This window comes from Vidua macroura, chromosome 7 (assembly GCF_024509145.1).
Source record: "Vidua macroura isolate BioBank_ID:100142 chromosome 7, ASM2450914v1, whole genome shotgun sequence".
Classification (NCBI taxonomy): domain Eukaryota; kingdom Metazoa; phylum Chordata; class Aves; order Passeriformes; family Viduidae; genus Vidua; species Vidua macroura.
Genome location: NC_071577.1, coordinates 23,465,980 through 23,483,689, shown reverse-complemented (window position 1 = coordinate 23,483,689; position 17,710 = coordinate 23,465,980). Strand labels below are relative to the sequence as shown.

The following is a 17,710-nucleotide window of genomic DNA, read 5'->3' as shown; positions in this document are numbered from 1 at the left end:
TTTAAAGTTTTCAACTCTTATTAGTTTGTTTCTGTTTACCTTTTAACACACTATTCCCATTGTAATTATAAATGTGCGACTGTGATACACTTACTGCTAATAACATTAACTTTTAGCTACTCAAATTCACAAGGAGATTGCTTGCTTTATAAAAGATTTCTTACATGACACCAAGTAAACAGTCCAAGTCTTCAAAATTTTAAATATGTCCATCTTTGAACACAGCAACATATTTGGAGATTTCATTCTTACTTTTTCTGCTATCTTTCAATCATGTTGAACTTTCACTATCACTTGCCTATTTAGTATCTAGTGCGTTATTACTGTCAAAAAATCTACACTTCACTGCATAAAAACTTTGTGTACCAACACCAACTTAGCATATAGATAAATTAGGAGTAGCACTGTCTTCATTTTTTTCTCAAAAAAATATAAATATTACACATGCTAATATGGGTTTAAGTATATGGAAGTATAAGAACTGGAATTACTTGTAAGGGTTCACACCATCCTGATACTAAAATTATGCTAAATATTCAAATCAATGTACATATATCAAAGCACTGTTTCTAAATTAAATTCATTTTAAGCATCAAGTGATCCTTCTTACAGCTAATAGGAAACCAGAATTCTGGCCAGGAAAAAACACTTCAGCTTCAGCCTCCCTGACAGGTAGTAAACTGCTGCACTGGAAAAGATCTCACAGACTCTCCCTGAGGATGCATTTGTATTGGTTTGATAGATATTTTAGACTTACATAAACAAAAGAGAGAAAATCGACAGCTATATTACATGCAGTCATGACAACAAGGTAAGAGAGTGTTTCCTCTTTAATAACTCTTCTGCATATTTTCTGTTTCCTCTAAATCAAAGTCTGAATTTCTGCTTTATTTTGAAAAGGCAATTATCATTAACAGTATTAACAATCATAATAATAAATCTAGCCTATTTTTTAGACATTGCAAGGACAGCAAGATTCTACATTCTGCTTTTAGAGCCATCTCACTGTTTCAGAAGAAGGTAAGAGATATAACTTCTATAGCTGTACAATATGGATACAGTCAACGATAAAAACTATTCCTTGAAATAGGGTGGGAAAATAGCCCCAACCCCCCTCCCAAAAAAAAAAACACCCCAAACCCAAACAAGCCCACTAGCCAATAATTCAAGTTGGCAATCTGTATTCTAGATCAAAAGCATTGCTACTTCTGCCAGGGATCCCCCCCTTACCTCCGGGGTTTTCTTTGCAAGCTACAAACTTAAAAATAGTCTGGAGCTGCTGTCCATTTAGTCACAAGCAGAATAAAACTACTATAGCAAAATAGATAGAAAGCGAGAACTTACTTTGCCCTTCAAATTTTCGTATGATTGTACCCAAAAATGTATTTTGTGGTGCCACATGACCTCTGCGAACAGGCATGTTTGTACAGGTCTTCGGTTTCCTGTGCACAATGACTTCTCCAAGGATCTCCTACACGGCTCCAGCCCAAAGCACTGAGCCAGCTACCCTTTGTGACAAATCATCGTCCTCTGGAGCTCGGAAATCTCTTCCCATTAGCACCACTTCTAGAGACACGCTTTTCCTATTGAAGTCAGATTCATCCCCCAGTTTCTTTCTTTCTCTCCTTGCTTTCTTTTCTATTTTTTCCTGGAGGAGCTCGGACGCTATTGTCTGGGGCGGGTAGGGGTGGGGTAAGCAGGAGGAGGTGGCGGGTGGGGAAAGATTACAAGGGTAATCGATCTCTAGCACCAAACATCGCCAATTTTCCAAAGCAAATGGCTGTGACCCGGCAGTTTCCGACGCTGTAGTGGTGGTTTGAGGGCTGGAAGACTAATGTTTCTCCGCTGCCAGAGGGAGTGACGTTCCCCCCCCCCTCCGGGCTTCACCACGGCGCTCAGCAGCTCGGATTACTCAAGCGTGGTTTAGCAAAAGCCAGCCAATAAATCTCTTCAAAACTCGGCGACAAACAGCGGCATCAGGAATAAGCTACACCCCAGCAGCACCGCGACGTGCCACATCCCCCACCGCGGCGGCTGCAGGGGTCAGCGGGGACCGAGGGCGATGGCGGCGCCGGGGGGCCCCGCCACCTCCGGTAGCCCCGGCGTCCCCGCCCTCCCGGCACCGCCGGCCCCTTCGCGGCCCCAGAGCGTGGCCCGCCGGGGAGCCCCAGGCGCTGGCAGGGCCGGGGGAGGGAGGGAAGTTGGTACACGCCCCGTCTGGGGCGGGGGGCGGCGCGAATGGGGGTCCATGTTGAGCGATGGGGGAGCGGGGGAAGGGACCACCGGAGCCCTCGGCATCCTTCCTCTCCCCGGTGGAAGGGATTGCCCCCTCCTACGCAGCGTGACCCAGGCGAGGGCTTCCCCTCGCCACACGACCCCCTCCTGGGAGGAAGGGGGATTCCCCCGGCGCCGAACGCTGCCCCCGGGTTGCCGAGCAGGTGCCAGCCTCCTCTCGGGGCCGAGCGAGCGGCGCGGAGGGCGCGCCGGGTCCCGCGGGTGCGGGGGCTAAGCTCGGCAGGGAGCCCTCGCCCGGCCCGCGGCGGCACCGAGCGGGTGCCGAGGCCGCCCCGTCGCGGAGCCGCTGCCCGGGACCGCGCTCCGCCCCGGGGCCGGGGCCGCGTCGGGGCGCGACGCCCGCTCGGAGCTGGCCGTGGTGCTGGGGCCGCCTCGCCGGCGCGCACGGAGGCGCCGCTGCCCGCGCTCGGGCCCGGGGAGCGCCAGCCTCCCCCCACCTGGCTCCTCTCAGCTTCTCCCATCCCACAGGAATAGCTAGGGAGGCTCCCGGGGGAAGCGGGTATTATTTTCAGGCTGTAATTAAGGCTTCCTGCGCTACCCAGCAGGCAAAACGGTGTGCGTTCAGCATGGCTCGGCGAGGTGACACGGGGAGGGAGATGGGGGCAGCCATGCGATGCTGGAAAGGCATCTCTAGGGTAGTGCAAAGCACCGGCGGCTTCTTAATAAACTCATAGGGCAAAAAAAGAGAGGCACCTGAGCACCGTTCTTTGTAATCGCAAGCACAGGATATTGAGCCGGCAAACCACCGCTTCCCACCTGTTCTTCCACAGCACAAGCAGGTGTTTCCTTATACCCGTGAGCTTTTCAGAGGTGTGGCCCTTTGTGTCACTGTTACCGTGTATCATCCTCTATATTTATCAGAGGTGGGGCACAGTCTGTTGAGTATGAGGGTGCATTTCTGGACTAATTTAATTTAATCTCAGCAGAATCATCTTGGATTTAGACAACTGTGAATGGTGTCTGAAAATAAAATTTATATATACATAAACTGTATTAAGATGGCTTCATAGTAATTGACTGTGTACTAATTACAAAACCTCAGCTACATTAAGGGATATATAATCAGATATGTAATCAATCTTAGGAAGTGAGCATTGCTTATTTGCAGAAACAAATGTTAAAATCTCTATATTCAGAGGTATGAATCAAAGGAAAAACATCCAAATATTTTTTTGTAATAATATTTGGAGAACTCATTTTTTTGACTCTGACAAACACTAGAGAAAAACAATCTCTTAAAATATTTTTGAAGACTTCTCCTTTGGACAGGTTATAAGCCTTCAAGTTGAATTTTTCTCGTATTGCTCTTTGTCTTAATGACAAAGAAAAATACATCTCTGAAAATGTATTCAAGTTCCCAAAGACAGTAGTAGAAAGAGTGAAGAGGAACAACATATTTATTTTAACACTTTCAATAATACCTAACATCTAGTCAAGTCATAATGGCCAGCAGTGACATCATTCTCATTTTTACATCAAAAATGTCACTTTGATGTATCTATAACAGCAATAGAAAATAATCACAATAAAACTGTGACCTTTACTGAACAATCAGCGTTTGGTTCTAGTATTGAACAATTAGTAGCAAACTAGATCAACTACAGGCCAGTAGAGTCCAGAGTCCAGTGCTTTAGATGCCTGTCTGGAAAGAAAACAAGAAAAAAAAAATTAAAATATAAAAATACGTTTAAGAATTCAAATTCCACTGAAGCCCCATCTTTGTGTTAAATTTGAGAGTCACACAGTGCTTGCCTGAATACTAAAAACACCAGAATTCCATGACTCTGGAAAACCTTTTTTGTTCTGTCTCACGATGGTAGCTTGAACTTTGATGCTGACTATGTGAATGTATATTATAGTCCTCTTTTTTTTCCCCTTTTTATCCACCTTGGTTGGTTGGTTTAGAACTGATCAAGATAACCCCAGTGAAAGCAAGATAACTGCTGCTGAAAGACAAGATCTGAGATGTGGTTTTTAGCAGGGAATGAATTCACAAGAATGATGGGTTATAATAACTACAGGAGCAATAGGTGACATCAGAAAATCTTTCATTGTGGTGATTTGCACTCCTGCAGTCTTGTAGATGATCTATTGCTCCTGGAGTGCTTAATGCTCGCTGTGCTTATTGCTTGATAATTTTCTGTAGCAAGCCAATAGAGAAGTGCAGAAGGAAAATATATTAAAACTGGACAGCTAACAACAAGCACAGAGAAAGTAATGTGGAAGAATTTGCATTTGATTGGGAAAATATGCATGCAAGTGGGAAAGTTTGAATTCATTACAAATGTGCGTCTCTAGTGTGATTAAAGAAATGGAGAATGCCATAGAGATATATGTTTTATAAAGAGATATATGTTTAAAAAGCTGTACAGTTGCTAACTTCGCAAGAGACCAAAATACCGAGGGAATGTGTCTCCGGAGCTCAAACCCATCCGGCGTGGCCGATCCCGTGTCCTCTGCCCCCTTGTGGCATTGGTCCTTGCGGCACCACCCTCGCCACAGCCCAAGGACAGCTCTCGTGAGCTCGGCTGCTCCTCAGCAGAACTATATTTGGCATTTCCTGGCCTTAAGGAGAGCAGCTGATTTTGAAATAGTGGTTACAAGGTTTTCACTGGCATTTTAACTACTTCCTTCTCAAGTTCCTCAAGAGAATTTAGAAGACTATATGCGTAAAGATGCCTTAGCAGTCTGCTAAAAATTAAACCTAATATTGTCAGGAAAAGATAGCTCTGGGAAAATGGCTCTAATCATATTTCTCATCATATTTTTGGTGGGGGAAAAAAACCCAAAACCAACAGGATTCAGATTTAGTCCAGCATTCTTATCATATTTGACTTTTCAAAGTCTTATGTTCGCCCTCCTGTACACAGAAGTTTAAGTGCATTCCCATTTTAATAAACACTTTTTGTACTGGAGCAAAATACGGTTAATCCTTCCTTCCTTCCTGCTTCCTTCCTTCCTTCCTTCCTTCCTTCCTTCCTTCCTTCCTTCCTTCCTTCCTTCCTTCCTTCCTTCCTTCCTTCCTTCCTTCCTTCCTTCCTTCCTTCCTTCCTTCCTTCCTTCCTTCCTTCCTTCCTTCCTTCCTTCCTTCCTTCCTTCCTTCCTTCCTTCCTTCCTTCCTTCCTTCCTTCCTTCCTTCCTTCCTTCCTTCCTTCCTTCCTTCCTTCCTTCCTTCCTTCCTTCCTTCCTTCCTTCCTTCCTTCCTTCCTTCCTTCCTTCCTTCCTTCCTTCCTTCCTTCCTTCCTTCCTTCCTTCCTTCCTTCCTTCCTTCCTTCCTTCCTTCCTTCCTTCCTTCCTTCCTTCCTTCCTTCCTTCCTTCCTTCCTTCCTTCCTTCCTTCCTTCCTTCCTTCCTTCCTTCCTTCCTTCCTTCCTTCCTTCCTTCCTTCCTTCCTTCCTTCCTTCCTTCCTTCCTTCCTTCCTTCCTTCCTTCCTTCCTTCCTTCCTTCCTTCCTTCCTTCCTTCCTTCCTTCCTTCCTTCCTTCCTTCCTTCCTTCCTTCCTTCCTTCCTTCCTTCCTTCCTTCCTTCCTTCCTTCCTTCCTTCCTTCCTTCCTTCCTTCCTTCCTTCCTTCCTTCCTTCCTTCCTTCCTTCCTTCCTTCCTTCCTTCCTTCCTTCCTTCCTTCCTTCCTTCCTTCCTTCCTTCCTTCCTTCCTTCCTTCCTTCCTTCCTTCCTTCCTTCCTTCCTTCCTTCCTTCCTTCCTTCCTTCCTTCCTTCCTTCCTTCCTTCCTTCCTTCCTTCCTTCCTTCCTTCCTTCCTTCCTTCCTTCCTTCCTTCCTTCCTTCCTTCCTTCCTTCCTTCCTTCCTTCCTTCCTTCCTTCCTCCCTCTGTCCTGCCATTGTTCCAGGTAGCAATAGATATTTGTGCTGCTTTTACCGCATAGATCCTGCATGCCTTTAAATTTTTTTCATCCGTCTACGTTATATATGCTTACAATTTTAAATAAGTCCGGAATTGTCTTCAGAGCTGTCAAGAGCAATACTGAAACCTTATTTTGAATCCCATTTTAGGCTAAGATGGCCTTTGTGATTCCCTGACAGGTTGATGTCTCTTATCATCACCTTTAGTTTACATCAGTCTTGCTTTCTCATGTCTTTTATGTCTTTCCAGAACTTCAAGTTATAGCTCTCCATTTTGTTTTAGCCCTTCACAATAATAATGATCATCATTTAGATTATTACTGTCTGCACTTCAGGCTCAGGCAAAGTATGCAGCTGCTGGGGACAACAGACTGCCAAATTACTTCTATTGGAGAAGATAGAAATCAACTGCTTGAACATCATGGACATCCAAATAGCAAATCTCTGCTGATGCTACTGAGAAAGGCACTGGGTGACTGTGGTGGCAATTGCTACTGCCAGAACTGGTTCCTTCAAGCAGTGCATTGTCTTTGCTTGCAGTGTGGTGATGTCTCAGACACCAGGTCAGAATTAATCCTAAAGCCACATTGTTGACACAGCTACCTACACAGAAAAATGGGAATGCTTCATTACTGGCATTACAAAATTCACCTTGAATTAGATCTGATTATAGTTATTTTGTGTTTCACTTTTTCCATCTAAAATAAAGGCTCCTATTCCTGGCAAGGACCACTAATGTCCATGAGATTACACTGAGGCAATTAATATATTTGGCCTTAAGGCATACGTCCTCATTGTGTCTGCATATTGGACTGCATGAAATTGCAGTCTAAAAAGTGATTAAAATTTCTATTTAATTTTACAGCCATTTAATCAGTAATAAAAAAGTTATATTTTGGATTTCATTCAATGTATATTTTACATATAATTTACTCTGAGAGACAGTAATTTGAATACAAGAATTTGAATTATAACTGCAAAATCCATAAGGCAGAACTTCTGTGTGCTAAATTTCCTAGTCTATTAAAGGTAACATTACATGGGAAAACATTTACTTTTTCTGTAAGGATTCAGAAAAAGTTGTTAGTTATTCTACAGTATCCATTGTTATTATTATGTGCTGTATTAGAATGCCTAGGGATTCAGAACCTCATGACTTAGGATCATTTTAGAATTAGCAGGTACAGGTATGAAAAGACAATTACAAAAACCATCAATATATCCATTTACTCAATGCCCTGCCAGTGGATAGTTCCCTTCAGTATATTTGCATTTGTATTATTCATTTAGGATTTAAATTATTCAAGCAATGAGGCTTGCACTTCTTCCTCTGAGAGACTCTTTCAATATCTCTCTGTCTCACCACAGGGCTTCATTCCCTCGTATGAAGCCACAGTTTTGGTGTGGGCTCTTGCCTTGGGGGTTTACAGCATTTAGATGCACGTTGTGTTTCCCTGGGGATTTGGCCTGGAAAGGGTGCTTCAGGCTATTCTGTGCTGACCTCTGGCCAATTCAGAGCATCAGGAATGATCCCAGCATGTGCTGTTCCTCTGCAAGATTTTCTAGCTGGATTACAGTGCTATGACTCTATGATTCTGACAGTTGTCTGTCCAGAAAGAATGTTGATTTTAATTAGGCAAGACATGAAGCATACTTCTATTAATTTATTTGTTTCCTCCTAACATATATAGAAGAATTTCAATGGTGTACAAATCAAGTACCCTGCTCCATATAATTGTGAGTAATTCTGTACCACAGGGCAATGTAATTGAAGATATGCTGTCTTCCATTATAACACAATCTGTCTTCCATTATAACATAAATCCAGTTTTGTAGATACCCCTCTCTACTGGTGGGGCTAACTTCAGAGAGGTCACAAGATGAAGAAGATTATTTCTACTCTTCAGCCGTTTCCTCAGATCAGGGTATAGGAGCTGAATTCCTGCTTGGATGATATTTCCATAGCTAGTTTAGCAGGCAGTAGATAGCCAGAACTAGTCTTTTCCTTTCCTCTGCCCTGCAGCAACTGGCAGTGTGGCAATGCTGAGCAGCTGTAGGGGAGAAAAAGGACAGCAGCTGCTCTGAACTTGGTTCATGGTAACATTTTTCTTGAGATTGACCAGGAGGCAGTGAGACCTTTTTATCTCCTTTGGACAGTATCAGATTGGATATGCTCTCAAAGAGTAATCATATACAAATATCTTTCCAGCACAGATAAACATTAAGATAATAAAATATAATTCTGAAGCATACAAGTAGTTCTTTTTGGACACTGGTATCCTGGTCGTACAAATAATCTAAGAAGATTTTAAAAAAATTATTTTAATGGATAAATATGGGGTTCATTTTGTTCTCTTTCCTTGAGCTGATCTGTTATGATTTTGGATAAATTTTGTTCCCTTTTGCCCTTTGTGTCATGTTTCCTACTGGTTTCAGATTTCTGTCTTCACTGCTTGACTACTGTCAATAATACTACTATATCTACTAGTTATATCAGTTGTTTGTACTTTTCAACCTCAAAGGCAGAGGGACAGAAGGAACAGGCAGATGGAAGTACAAATGGACCAGAAACTGACCTGAAACTGGCCAGAAATTATAACATGCACTGAACTTTAGAGCCAAAATGAAATATAAATTGAAACTGTTTAGGGGGGAAAAATAACTTCCATCAACTTTAAATACAATTTTAGATGTTTATTCCAGCTTGAGAATGTTTTTGCTATTCCTAAGGATGCTTGTTATATATCTCCAAAGAGATAGACCTCAGACAGTGTGAAGTAAGCTTGAGAAATTTGGATATATGTCCCAGAACACAGTATAGCAAATAAATTCCTATTTCATTCGTAAGGAATAAACCCCACCAAAATAGTATGAGGCTTTAGTGTCAATGGCTCCATAGAGTCTTGATGAAGGTGAATTTAATTTTCCTAAATATCTCGGTAGTAGTACATTGTGTTTCTATTTTAATTTTTAGTGTTTCATACCTTCTTTGCTCTTTCTGCATTCTGTTAACATATTTTACACAGTCACTTCATCTAAATAAGGTAACTGCAGTTTTCTACACTGTGCTCACTTAGTCATTAACGATTTTATTATTAGCATATTCTAACACTCAGTTCTGTAGGCGAAGCTTTCTCCACCTGCCATGTATATTTTCTCTCTACAACTGTATTTTTCCACATTTACTTTTTTCAGTATTATTCTCACAGTAATAATATTTCTCTGTAACTGTGTAGAGTCCAGAATTGTATAGACTAATTCTTCCTGACAGTGTACTTATCAGTGCTTTTGTTCACATTGCTGTCAAAAATAATCTGCAAATTTCCAGTTCGCATATTTCTTTTTCAGTATTTCCACTCTTCTTTCATAATCCCATAGCATGAGGTCATGTCTAATTATATGACAAAATTAACATTTGTCCATATTCATTTGAAGAGATGCTCATATCCTGAAACAGCATTTTCCTCCTCAAAAGTAGTGTGAGCTGATCTGCTGTCTGTGCAGGTAAAATGTATGTACTATAGGCTAAACACACAAACCCAGGTGCCTGTTTGGAGCTAACATCTCCAGAGTTATATCAATACAGCTACAAATGAATGGGGAGATTTTTCATCAGTGCTAAATACTGTATTCAATAACCCTACTGAAGCCAATATGAACGGCAGGTATTTGACAAGTGAGAGTTTTGCTCATGATCTGTGATGACAGAGAGAGATAATCAAATGACATATGTTATTTTGTGAAAGTCTTCTGCTGCCCAAGATAGAATTTATTTAAATAATCTCCCTGTATTTCTGATCTCTACCATTATGTCTATTTGGTTGCAATAAAAATAAGATATATTTTCAGTCTACTTTTTCTAGCACTTGTCTTCCATACAATTAAATTTATTTGGCAGGATGAATAATAATTTCAGGTGAAAGTCAACTTTTCTGCCAGTAAAAAGTAATAAAACCACTGCTATGCTAAAATACATATTCAGAAATAGAAAGATTATCTCATCATAATACATTCATTTATTTTGCATTTTAATTTTTATCATCCTTTGTTCAGTTATTTAAGATAGGTGCATGTTAGATCACAGTAGAGATACTAATTTGGTTGATGATTATAATTTAAACTATTTTTATACTTTATACTTATTTTCACAATATAATAGCCAAACTATCCAGATATGCTTTTTGAAGGAGAACTTCCTCTGTACATGTTGTAGCACCCAAAGCAATCACTCAGAAACTGTGCTTTAGCTCAGTATTCAGGCTGCTCACAGGTGAATTTGAAAGTCTGATTTCACAACTCTTGAAAAAAAATCAGTATAGACATATATTAAATTTTATGCTGTTTGAGCTAGATAAATATTCATTTATTCATTTTCCTCATATGCTATGTCAACAGCTTGAAAGAAAGCACATCTAAGATTTTAAATCCACCATGTTTTTGTGTCAGGTTAGGACAATAATGCACAACTCAGATGACTGCCTATCCAATCTTGCCTGCAGACTTTCACATCCTGACAGATCCATGGGCAGATTCAGACACAGAACTGTACTGCTGAAAACATAGGCCTTGTTTTTATTCCAATTTATCATTAAAAAAACAAATTGATAAAGTCATATTGAATATTGAGAGAAAATATTTCCTAAAGACATTTTTAATTTTTCTTAGGAAAAAATATTTTTTTTCTCAGGAAATACTGACATTTTGAGAAGTGAACATTCCAAATCAGAGGACTGTACTGGAGGAGAATTTGTCATAATCTCAAATAGAGATTTCATCACACTGTCACCTGAAAACTCAAGACTGCTGTGATTCACCTGACAATGAATATCAATTTCCAGACCTTGTCAAGTAACCCAATCTAGGGTTATACATCCTTTGAGGGTAAGGGGTACAAAATAAATCTTCAGTTTAGGACAAAACAATAATCTTTAGTGCTTCAATAGTCCTTTCTCTGCTAAACTCACATAGCCAAAATGATTGCCCAAAGCCATGCATTCCCCTTGCTTGGACATCCTCAAGACAGAGCTACATAAAAGCCCTCGACCACCTGGTCTCACAGTTTTCCTGACACTCTTTTAGGCAGGACATTGCACCTTCTGAGGCTGCTCACAACCATATTATCATGTGAGTCCATGATGGTATGTTTGATATTTCCAGATATACTGAGACTTGGTTTCTGATCCAGAATATGCAGATGAGGTTTTAATTATGCCACTTCTTTTTCTCCATAATATCTATGTGTTGGCCTCATAGGGCTCCCTGAAGCATGTGGTTCCATATCTACCATTAGCTGAAATCATCAATGGAATGAATAGCATTCCCTAGACTTGAGATGTTCCATACAGTGAGTGATACATTATTGATTTACATTTTAAAAGACATCACACATACACATGTATTCTAGCAGGATACTTGACTGTGATATCTGAAACCTTTTCAGATGGAACATTAAATATAAATCCAGAGTATTTGCTTGTACCCTTTGTTCTTCTTTCTTAACTATCTAGACCGAAGCAGCATTTCCCCTGGCTCTCAGAGCTCCTTTGCATCAGCACTGCTTTTCTCTCATGAGAGTTCCATGTCTTCTAGTAATATTTGTTAATCTGCCATAAAGTACTTCCAGTTCTATAATTCTTTTTTTAAGTTAAGGGATAAGACTTCAATCCACTGCTCTTTTGTGCTGGCATAGCTCAGGAACTTTTCTGATCCTTCTCACAGATGGAAGCTCATGACTACATTGCTTGGTTACCAGATTTCCCTCTTCCTCTTTATTGTGTCTCTCTATCCTCAGCACTGACATGTTTGTCTTTTCAGTAGTCAGGTGAACAGGGTAATTTGAATAACTGCTATAGAAGTATAGACTCAAGGGGCTTGATTTAATTTTGTTTAAATGTTAGTATATGAAATGTGATCTATTAGGGAGTAGTAGAATCACTGGGCAGATGACAAGCGTCAGGCAGATCTTATTACCTGGAATAATTGCAAATTGTCTGCTTTCTATAATTTTACTTGGCTTTCCTCATCTAAGAGTTAAAAAAAATATGTACTCCTCTTGATGAATTCTAAAAAAGGACCATAAACAAACTTAGTTCTAGTTCAGTTTCCATGAGAAGTAGTGAAGGCAGGTGCACCAGCCAATGCTCAAAGGAAATGGGTGTGTGGATAAGCATTAGCCAAAGTGTGCATGTCAGATTAATTTGGATTGTAATAGGCATGTTCAAAAGAATAAATAGTTACAAGAGAACAATTTATTCATCTCAATTATCATAAACTAACTTGGGATCCATGTTTTGTCATCCAGAAGATTCTGAAATTGTGTCATTTGTTTTAGACATGAATAACCTCAGGATTCTGTTTTGTATGTTTTAGTCTCTCTTGTTGATCTTCTAAGTGAACATTTTACTGCCAGAAAGTATTCCTGAAAGTGAAAAAGGAAAAAGAAAACAAGAATTATCAATATTCTGTTTAATAGAAATAGAATTACATCTGCTGCTGCTTGAACACACACTTATGGGTGAATTTCAGAGAAGCCAGTAGGTATCAGTAGGTAGAACATACATGATAAGCCAAAAATATTGCATGTATTTTTAACCCACAAGAATGTGAACAGCTGTGGGTCATGGAACACTTTATCAATTTATGAATCTAAGAAACTATAGAGCAATGAAATCCTTCCAAAATAGTTTACACTTGAGACAGATCATTGTGGCAGCAGCTCTCTGGCCACAGAGAGCAATGCACAACTTTCCCAGGCATTCTCCTGGGGAAGGCTGTGAGAAGATCAGAGAAAAGAATGATAAACAATTCTTATCTTCACTTGCTGCACCTGTTGTTGTGAACATGTGGAATGTGTTGTGGAGATTTGTTTACCAAAGGGTGGTTTCTTGATTGGCCAGTGGTGATGGTGTTTCGTTTGAAGGACCAATTGGGTCCACCTGTATCGGACTGTCTGTAAGGACAATGGGTTTCTTAATTAGTATAGTATAATAAAATGATTGATCAGCCTTCTGAGAAGCATGGAGTCAAGGCTAATTCTTACCCAGCTGGGGGCCTGTGATGACAGGTCATGGCATATGATAATCTGGTAGCAGAGCCCTGGCTATAATGCCATCTGCTTTTCCTGTGTGAAAATACCTCAGGAAGGATGGAAGCATTATAGTGATATGTGACAATCACTATCTAAAAGCACATCTAGCTCAAACCAAAAGGAAGTTAGATAAGGCGGGAAAATAATAATTATTTTTGCCTAAAATATATATAGAATTAAAAATGTCTAGCATTCTCTATAATCAATTATGTCAATAATTGTATTTTACACCTTTTTTAGTTTTAAAAATTTTACATTTCTGGATAAATAACAAATTATCAGTCACTTCTGTGTTCAGTGATTAAAAGACTTTCTTGACATCTGCTATCTTTAACAACTGCTAACCAATTTATTTTACCTTCAATTTGCTCTCTATGCTATATAATATACAGTTGATATATTTCCTATTTGTTTGGATAGCTGGGATTCATATGTGTATACTTAGGATGTTCTTCAATAGTAGGAAATTTCTGAAAGGTAGCTGGATATCAGTTTTTAAGGAAGATTTTTTTTCCTTTGTTTCAATTAGGCAAATTGCTGTGAGAGTGATTCAGTAAAACAAAAGAAAATTATAGGGCTTGGAGTTCTATAAAAGAAGAAGAAATAGATACTTTTTTTTAGGGGGTCTTATCTTAGTCTATTATAGATCTCTCCAGAACTCTTAACTTTCCTTGGACAAGTGTCCCTCCTCTCCCCCTTTTCCCACTGGTTGATGCATCAGTCAGATTCTAAGAGGCACCGTTCCAGATTGTGTTCATTTTGCAGACTGTGTTTTAGATTGGAGGTACTTACATGATTTTCTTGATACCAATTTTTTCTCATTCTTTTTATGAAACAGTATCCTGTTTTATATATATATATATATATATATATATATATATATATATAAGTAACTTATACTTCCCTAGTAACAACATACCCAGCAAATATGCATTTTCAGCAGACTCATAACAGGCATAAAACATAGGCAGCACATGGCAATAGACTTCCCTGCAACCTACTGCTACTAAAGCATTTCAATATGGAAACACGGCTATTTTAAGGCTTGTTTTACTCTCCCACCTCTAATAATTTTAAGGGATCTAATTATACTCTACTCTTCCTCTCCAGAGAATTCTCTGAATGAAGGGTTATTCCACTAAAGTCAGTACTGCCATATAGTACAGAATTAGAGTCCTAAAGGGGAACAGTTGTTTCCTGATCCTCTGATGAAAAAAAAAAAAAAAAGGTGCCATGGGATTAGAAATTAACTGGTTTATACATACACATACCCAAGTTAATAAAAAGATAGCAAAAATGTTTTCTTTCAGTCTACAGGTGTAATTAGGCAGCAAATTTACACAAAGTGAGATTTCTGATATCCAGCCCAGTTTCTAAAAACTTTGCCTTTTAAAGGTTAAGCACCAGATTGTTTTATCCAAGGTCTTTGTAGCCAGGTTTAGATACCTGTTTGTTAAGTGATGAGCAAATGAAGCAAAATCCATTTGAATTCTATTTCTAGCTTTAAAATGAAAACTTCCAAGGGAATTCTATTTCTGTCTTTAAAATGAGATGGAGGAAAAAGTGAAAGAATCCAGTAAGAGGCTCACTAAAAGGTGTAATAGGACTTGAAAATTATTTCTTAATTTTTTTCTTATAAATTAGGTATAAGTTCCACTTGCTGCTATTGGGATATTTTCTTTTACCAAATACTTTAAACAAATAAGTAGGCTATTAGGAGCAGGGGTGGTCTCCTACCTTCCTAGCCTAAACTATTAACCTTATAATTAGATACAGATGTCAGCCTCAAGGAGAGTATTTTTTGTGAAAATACTGCCAACTTTTGGACACAGAATCACATGGCTCTTCAATGTCCCTGTGATCACAATGTCACTTTCATATTTGTATTTACTTCCAAGCTAACTATGTTATAAAAGAAAAAAAATCTGCAAGTTGCACAGTAGTTAATTCTTGAAAGACAGTGTATGTATAACAGTGATCACAGGAACAAGCAACCTACAAGTGTGTTTACTCTGGGCTGTGTTCATCAGAAATCATCCAGGAATGTCTGTGGCAGGTACTGAAGGCCATGGATCGTGACTCTGCCAGGGTATTCATTTAAACTTAACTCTTAAGATAGTGTGAAGGCTGTATTGTTTAAATCAATCAGTCAGGAATGTCAGGAAGCAGAATATGAAGTTTTATCAGGGAAATTAAGTTGCACTCCAGCATATTTTATGATAGTTATTGCACTTTATATGCATTTTATGGTAAATCTCCATTTCACAAGTTAGTAACTATAATAGGTTTCTTCATTCTCACACTGAGAAGCAGCAGAAAACTGCATAATAGCATTGGCCAGGTGTGATGGTAGCTTTTTGGGATTCATATACTCTTTCTTTAATTTCATTGGATGAAAATTTACTTTCATGTAAAAGTTCCCTTCATTTTCTGAATTTGATACTAGCTCATGCTTGACTAATTTGCTGTTGTACTATTATCTATGTGGCCATACCTGTTAACCAGTTTAACTGAGCTCTTTTTTTTTTTTATCAGAGAACACAAGGACAAAGTGGGAGAATAGGAAAGTGGAATGTAATGGAAGATCCTTGTATTCTCAAGGTACAGTGGGGACAACCCTCTCTTTGGATACCAGTTAAACCAACAGTGCTGGTACCAACAGCATTCCTGTAGACAAGTAATATGGTCAGAGAATAGAGTTGGCTTTAGGTGAAGATACAGACTCATACCTGCAAAACAATGGCCATTTAAATGAAAAGTGCCAGGTTTTCCTTGATTTTTAAACCTGGTCTTACTAAACTAACGGAAGTGATGAATTATTTACAGGTACACTGACTCCCTTTAGAAAAGGGAGCATGTACCTTCAATACTGATTTTGAATCCTCATCTTTAAATAGAAATGCTATCGATGGAGGGAAAAGCTGCTGTCAGATTGTTATGTTCTGTCTATAACCTATTTGCTGTAAAATGGAAAATGACCCAGGGAAATAAATGTGTTATGCAAGTCTGGGTAAGAAATCTCTAATAGAAAATGTTTATTTAAAGAGAGACCTAGTTTTCCTGCATATGTGTTACAAAATTTAAAAGATCTAAACACCTGGAACTGGTAGTGGTCTGTACTGTCCTTGCTAATGTGAGAGGAATACCAAACAGTGTGTTGACTAAAATCTTTGCATGTTTACATCATGTCTGCTGGGTGTTTACATTTTTAAAAGGCACGTACCCAGGAATCTGAAAAGAAACCAAGCAGTGATAATTTAGCACTTTGAAATGAAGCATGTAAGATCTACACTTTAAAGCAAGGCTATTGCCAATTCAGTCAGTCACCAACCAAAGGCATTAGAAACAAATAGGATTAGAAACAAATTAGAAACAAATTAGAATAAATAGCATATGTGAAGAATTTGATTTTAAATTAATCTTAAAATCATAGAATTGTTTTGTTTGGAAAAAAAAATCCTTTAAGATCATGGAGTCCAGCTGTTAACCTGCCAAGTTCACCACTAAATCATGTCTCTAAGTGGTACAACCACATGTCCTTTAAATGCCTCCAGGGATGGTGACTCAACTACATCCCTTGCCAGCCCATTCCAATGCCTGACAATTTCTTCAGTGAAGAAATTTTTCCCAATATTGAACCTTAACCTCTTCTGGAGCAACTTCTATCCGTTTCCTCTTGTCCTATTGTTGGTTACCCAGGAGAAGAGGCTGACCCGCACCTTGGTACAATCTCCTTTCAGGGAGTGGCAGAGAACGATGAGGCCCTTCAAGCCTTTGTTGTTTTTGCAGGCTAAACAATCCCAGCTCTCTCAGCTGTGCCTCATGAGACTTGTGCTCCAGACCCTTCACCAGCTTTGTTGCCTTTTTCTGTACAAACTCCAGCATCTCAGTGTCTTTCTAGGAGAGAGGACCTAAAACTGGCACAGGATTCAAGGTGTGGCCACACCAGTTCTGAGTACAGAGGACAGTCACTGCCGTAGTCCTGATGGCTACACTGTTTCTGATATCTTCCCTAGAACAGGCTTGGGTTCTTCACCCAGAGCGTGGCTGGGCACTGGAACAGGCTCCCCAGGGAAGAGGCCACAGCACCAAGCCTGACAGTGGTCAAGAAGTGTTGGACAATGCTCTCAGGTACATAGTGTTAGTGTTGGGAATGGTGCTGTGCAGGGAGGGGAGTACGTACCAATGATCCATGGGGGTCCCTTCAAAATCAGCATATTTTGTGATTCTGTGAAATGGCAGCAAGAAAAAGGGTGTGGCTCTGTAGGATGTGTACATTTCCGCTTAAATGTCATTATTTTCATTATATAAACTGCCAATGGAAAAAAACCCCAGCAAGCTGATAGGGATAGCCAGGTTATTTCTACTATTTACTTGGATGAACATAAATTAAATTTTTCAGATACTTGTTGCTGTATATTTACATATGACCCAAATTACTTCTCTTTATGTTAGTACTGCTTTGGTTCT

The 17,710-nt window shown here is 39.6% G+C and overlaps 1 protein-coding gene and 1 long non-coding RNA gene across 2 annotated transcripts in view; one reads left to right on the top strand and one right to left on the bottom strand.

The window, feature by feature from the left end:
• KCNH7 (potassium voltage-gated channel subfamily H member 7) overlaps positions 1-1,590 on the bottom strand; it is a 212,881-nt gene extending 211,291 nt beyond the window's left edge. Inside the window, exon 1 of the mRNA XM_053982647.1 lies at positions 1,345-1,590. Within this exon, the coding sequence (XP_053838622.1) occupies positions 1,345-1,420 (76 nt within the window). The 5' untranslated portion in view covers positions 1,421-1,590. The remainder of the gene's footprint in view (positions 1-1,344) is intronic.
• Positions 1-17,710, top strand: part of LOC128810090 (uncharacterized) — a 291,765-nt gene that overhangs the window by 142,531 nt on the left and 131,524 nt on the right. The window lies entirely within an intron of this gene.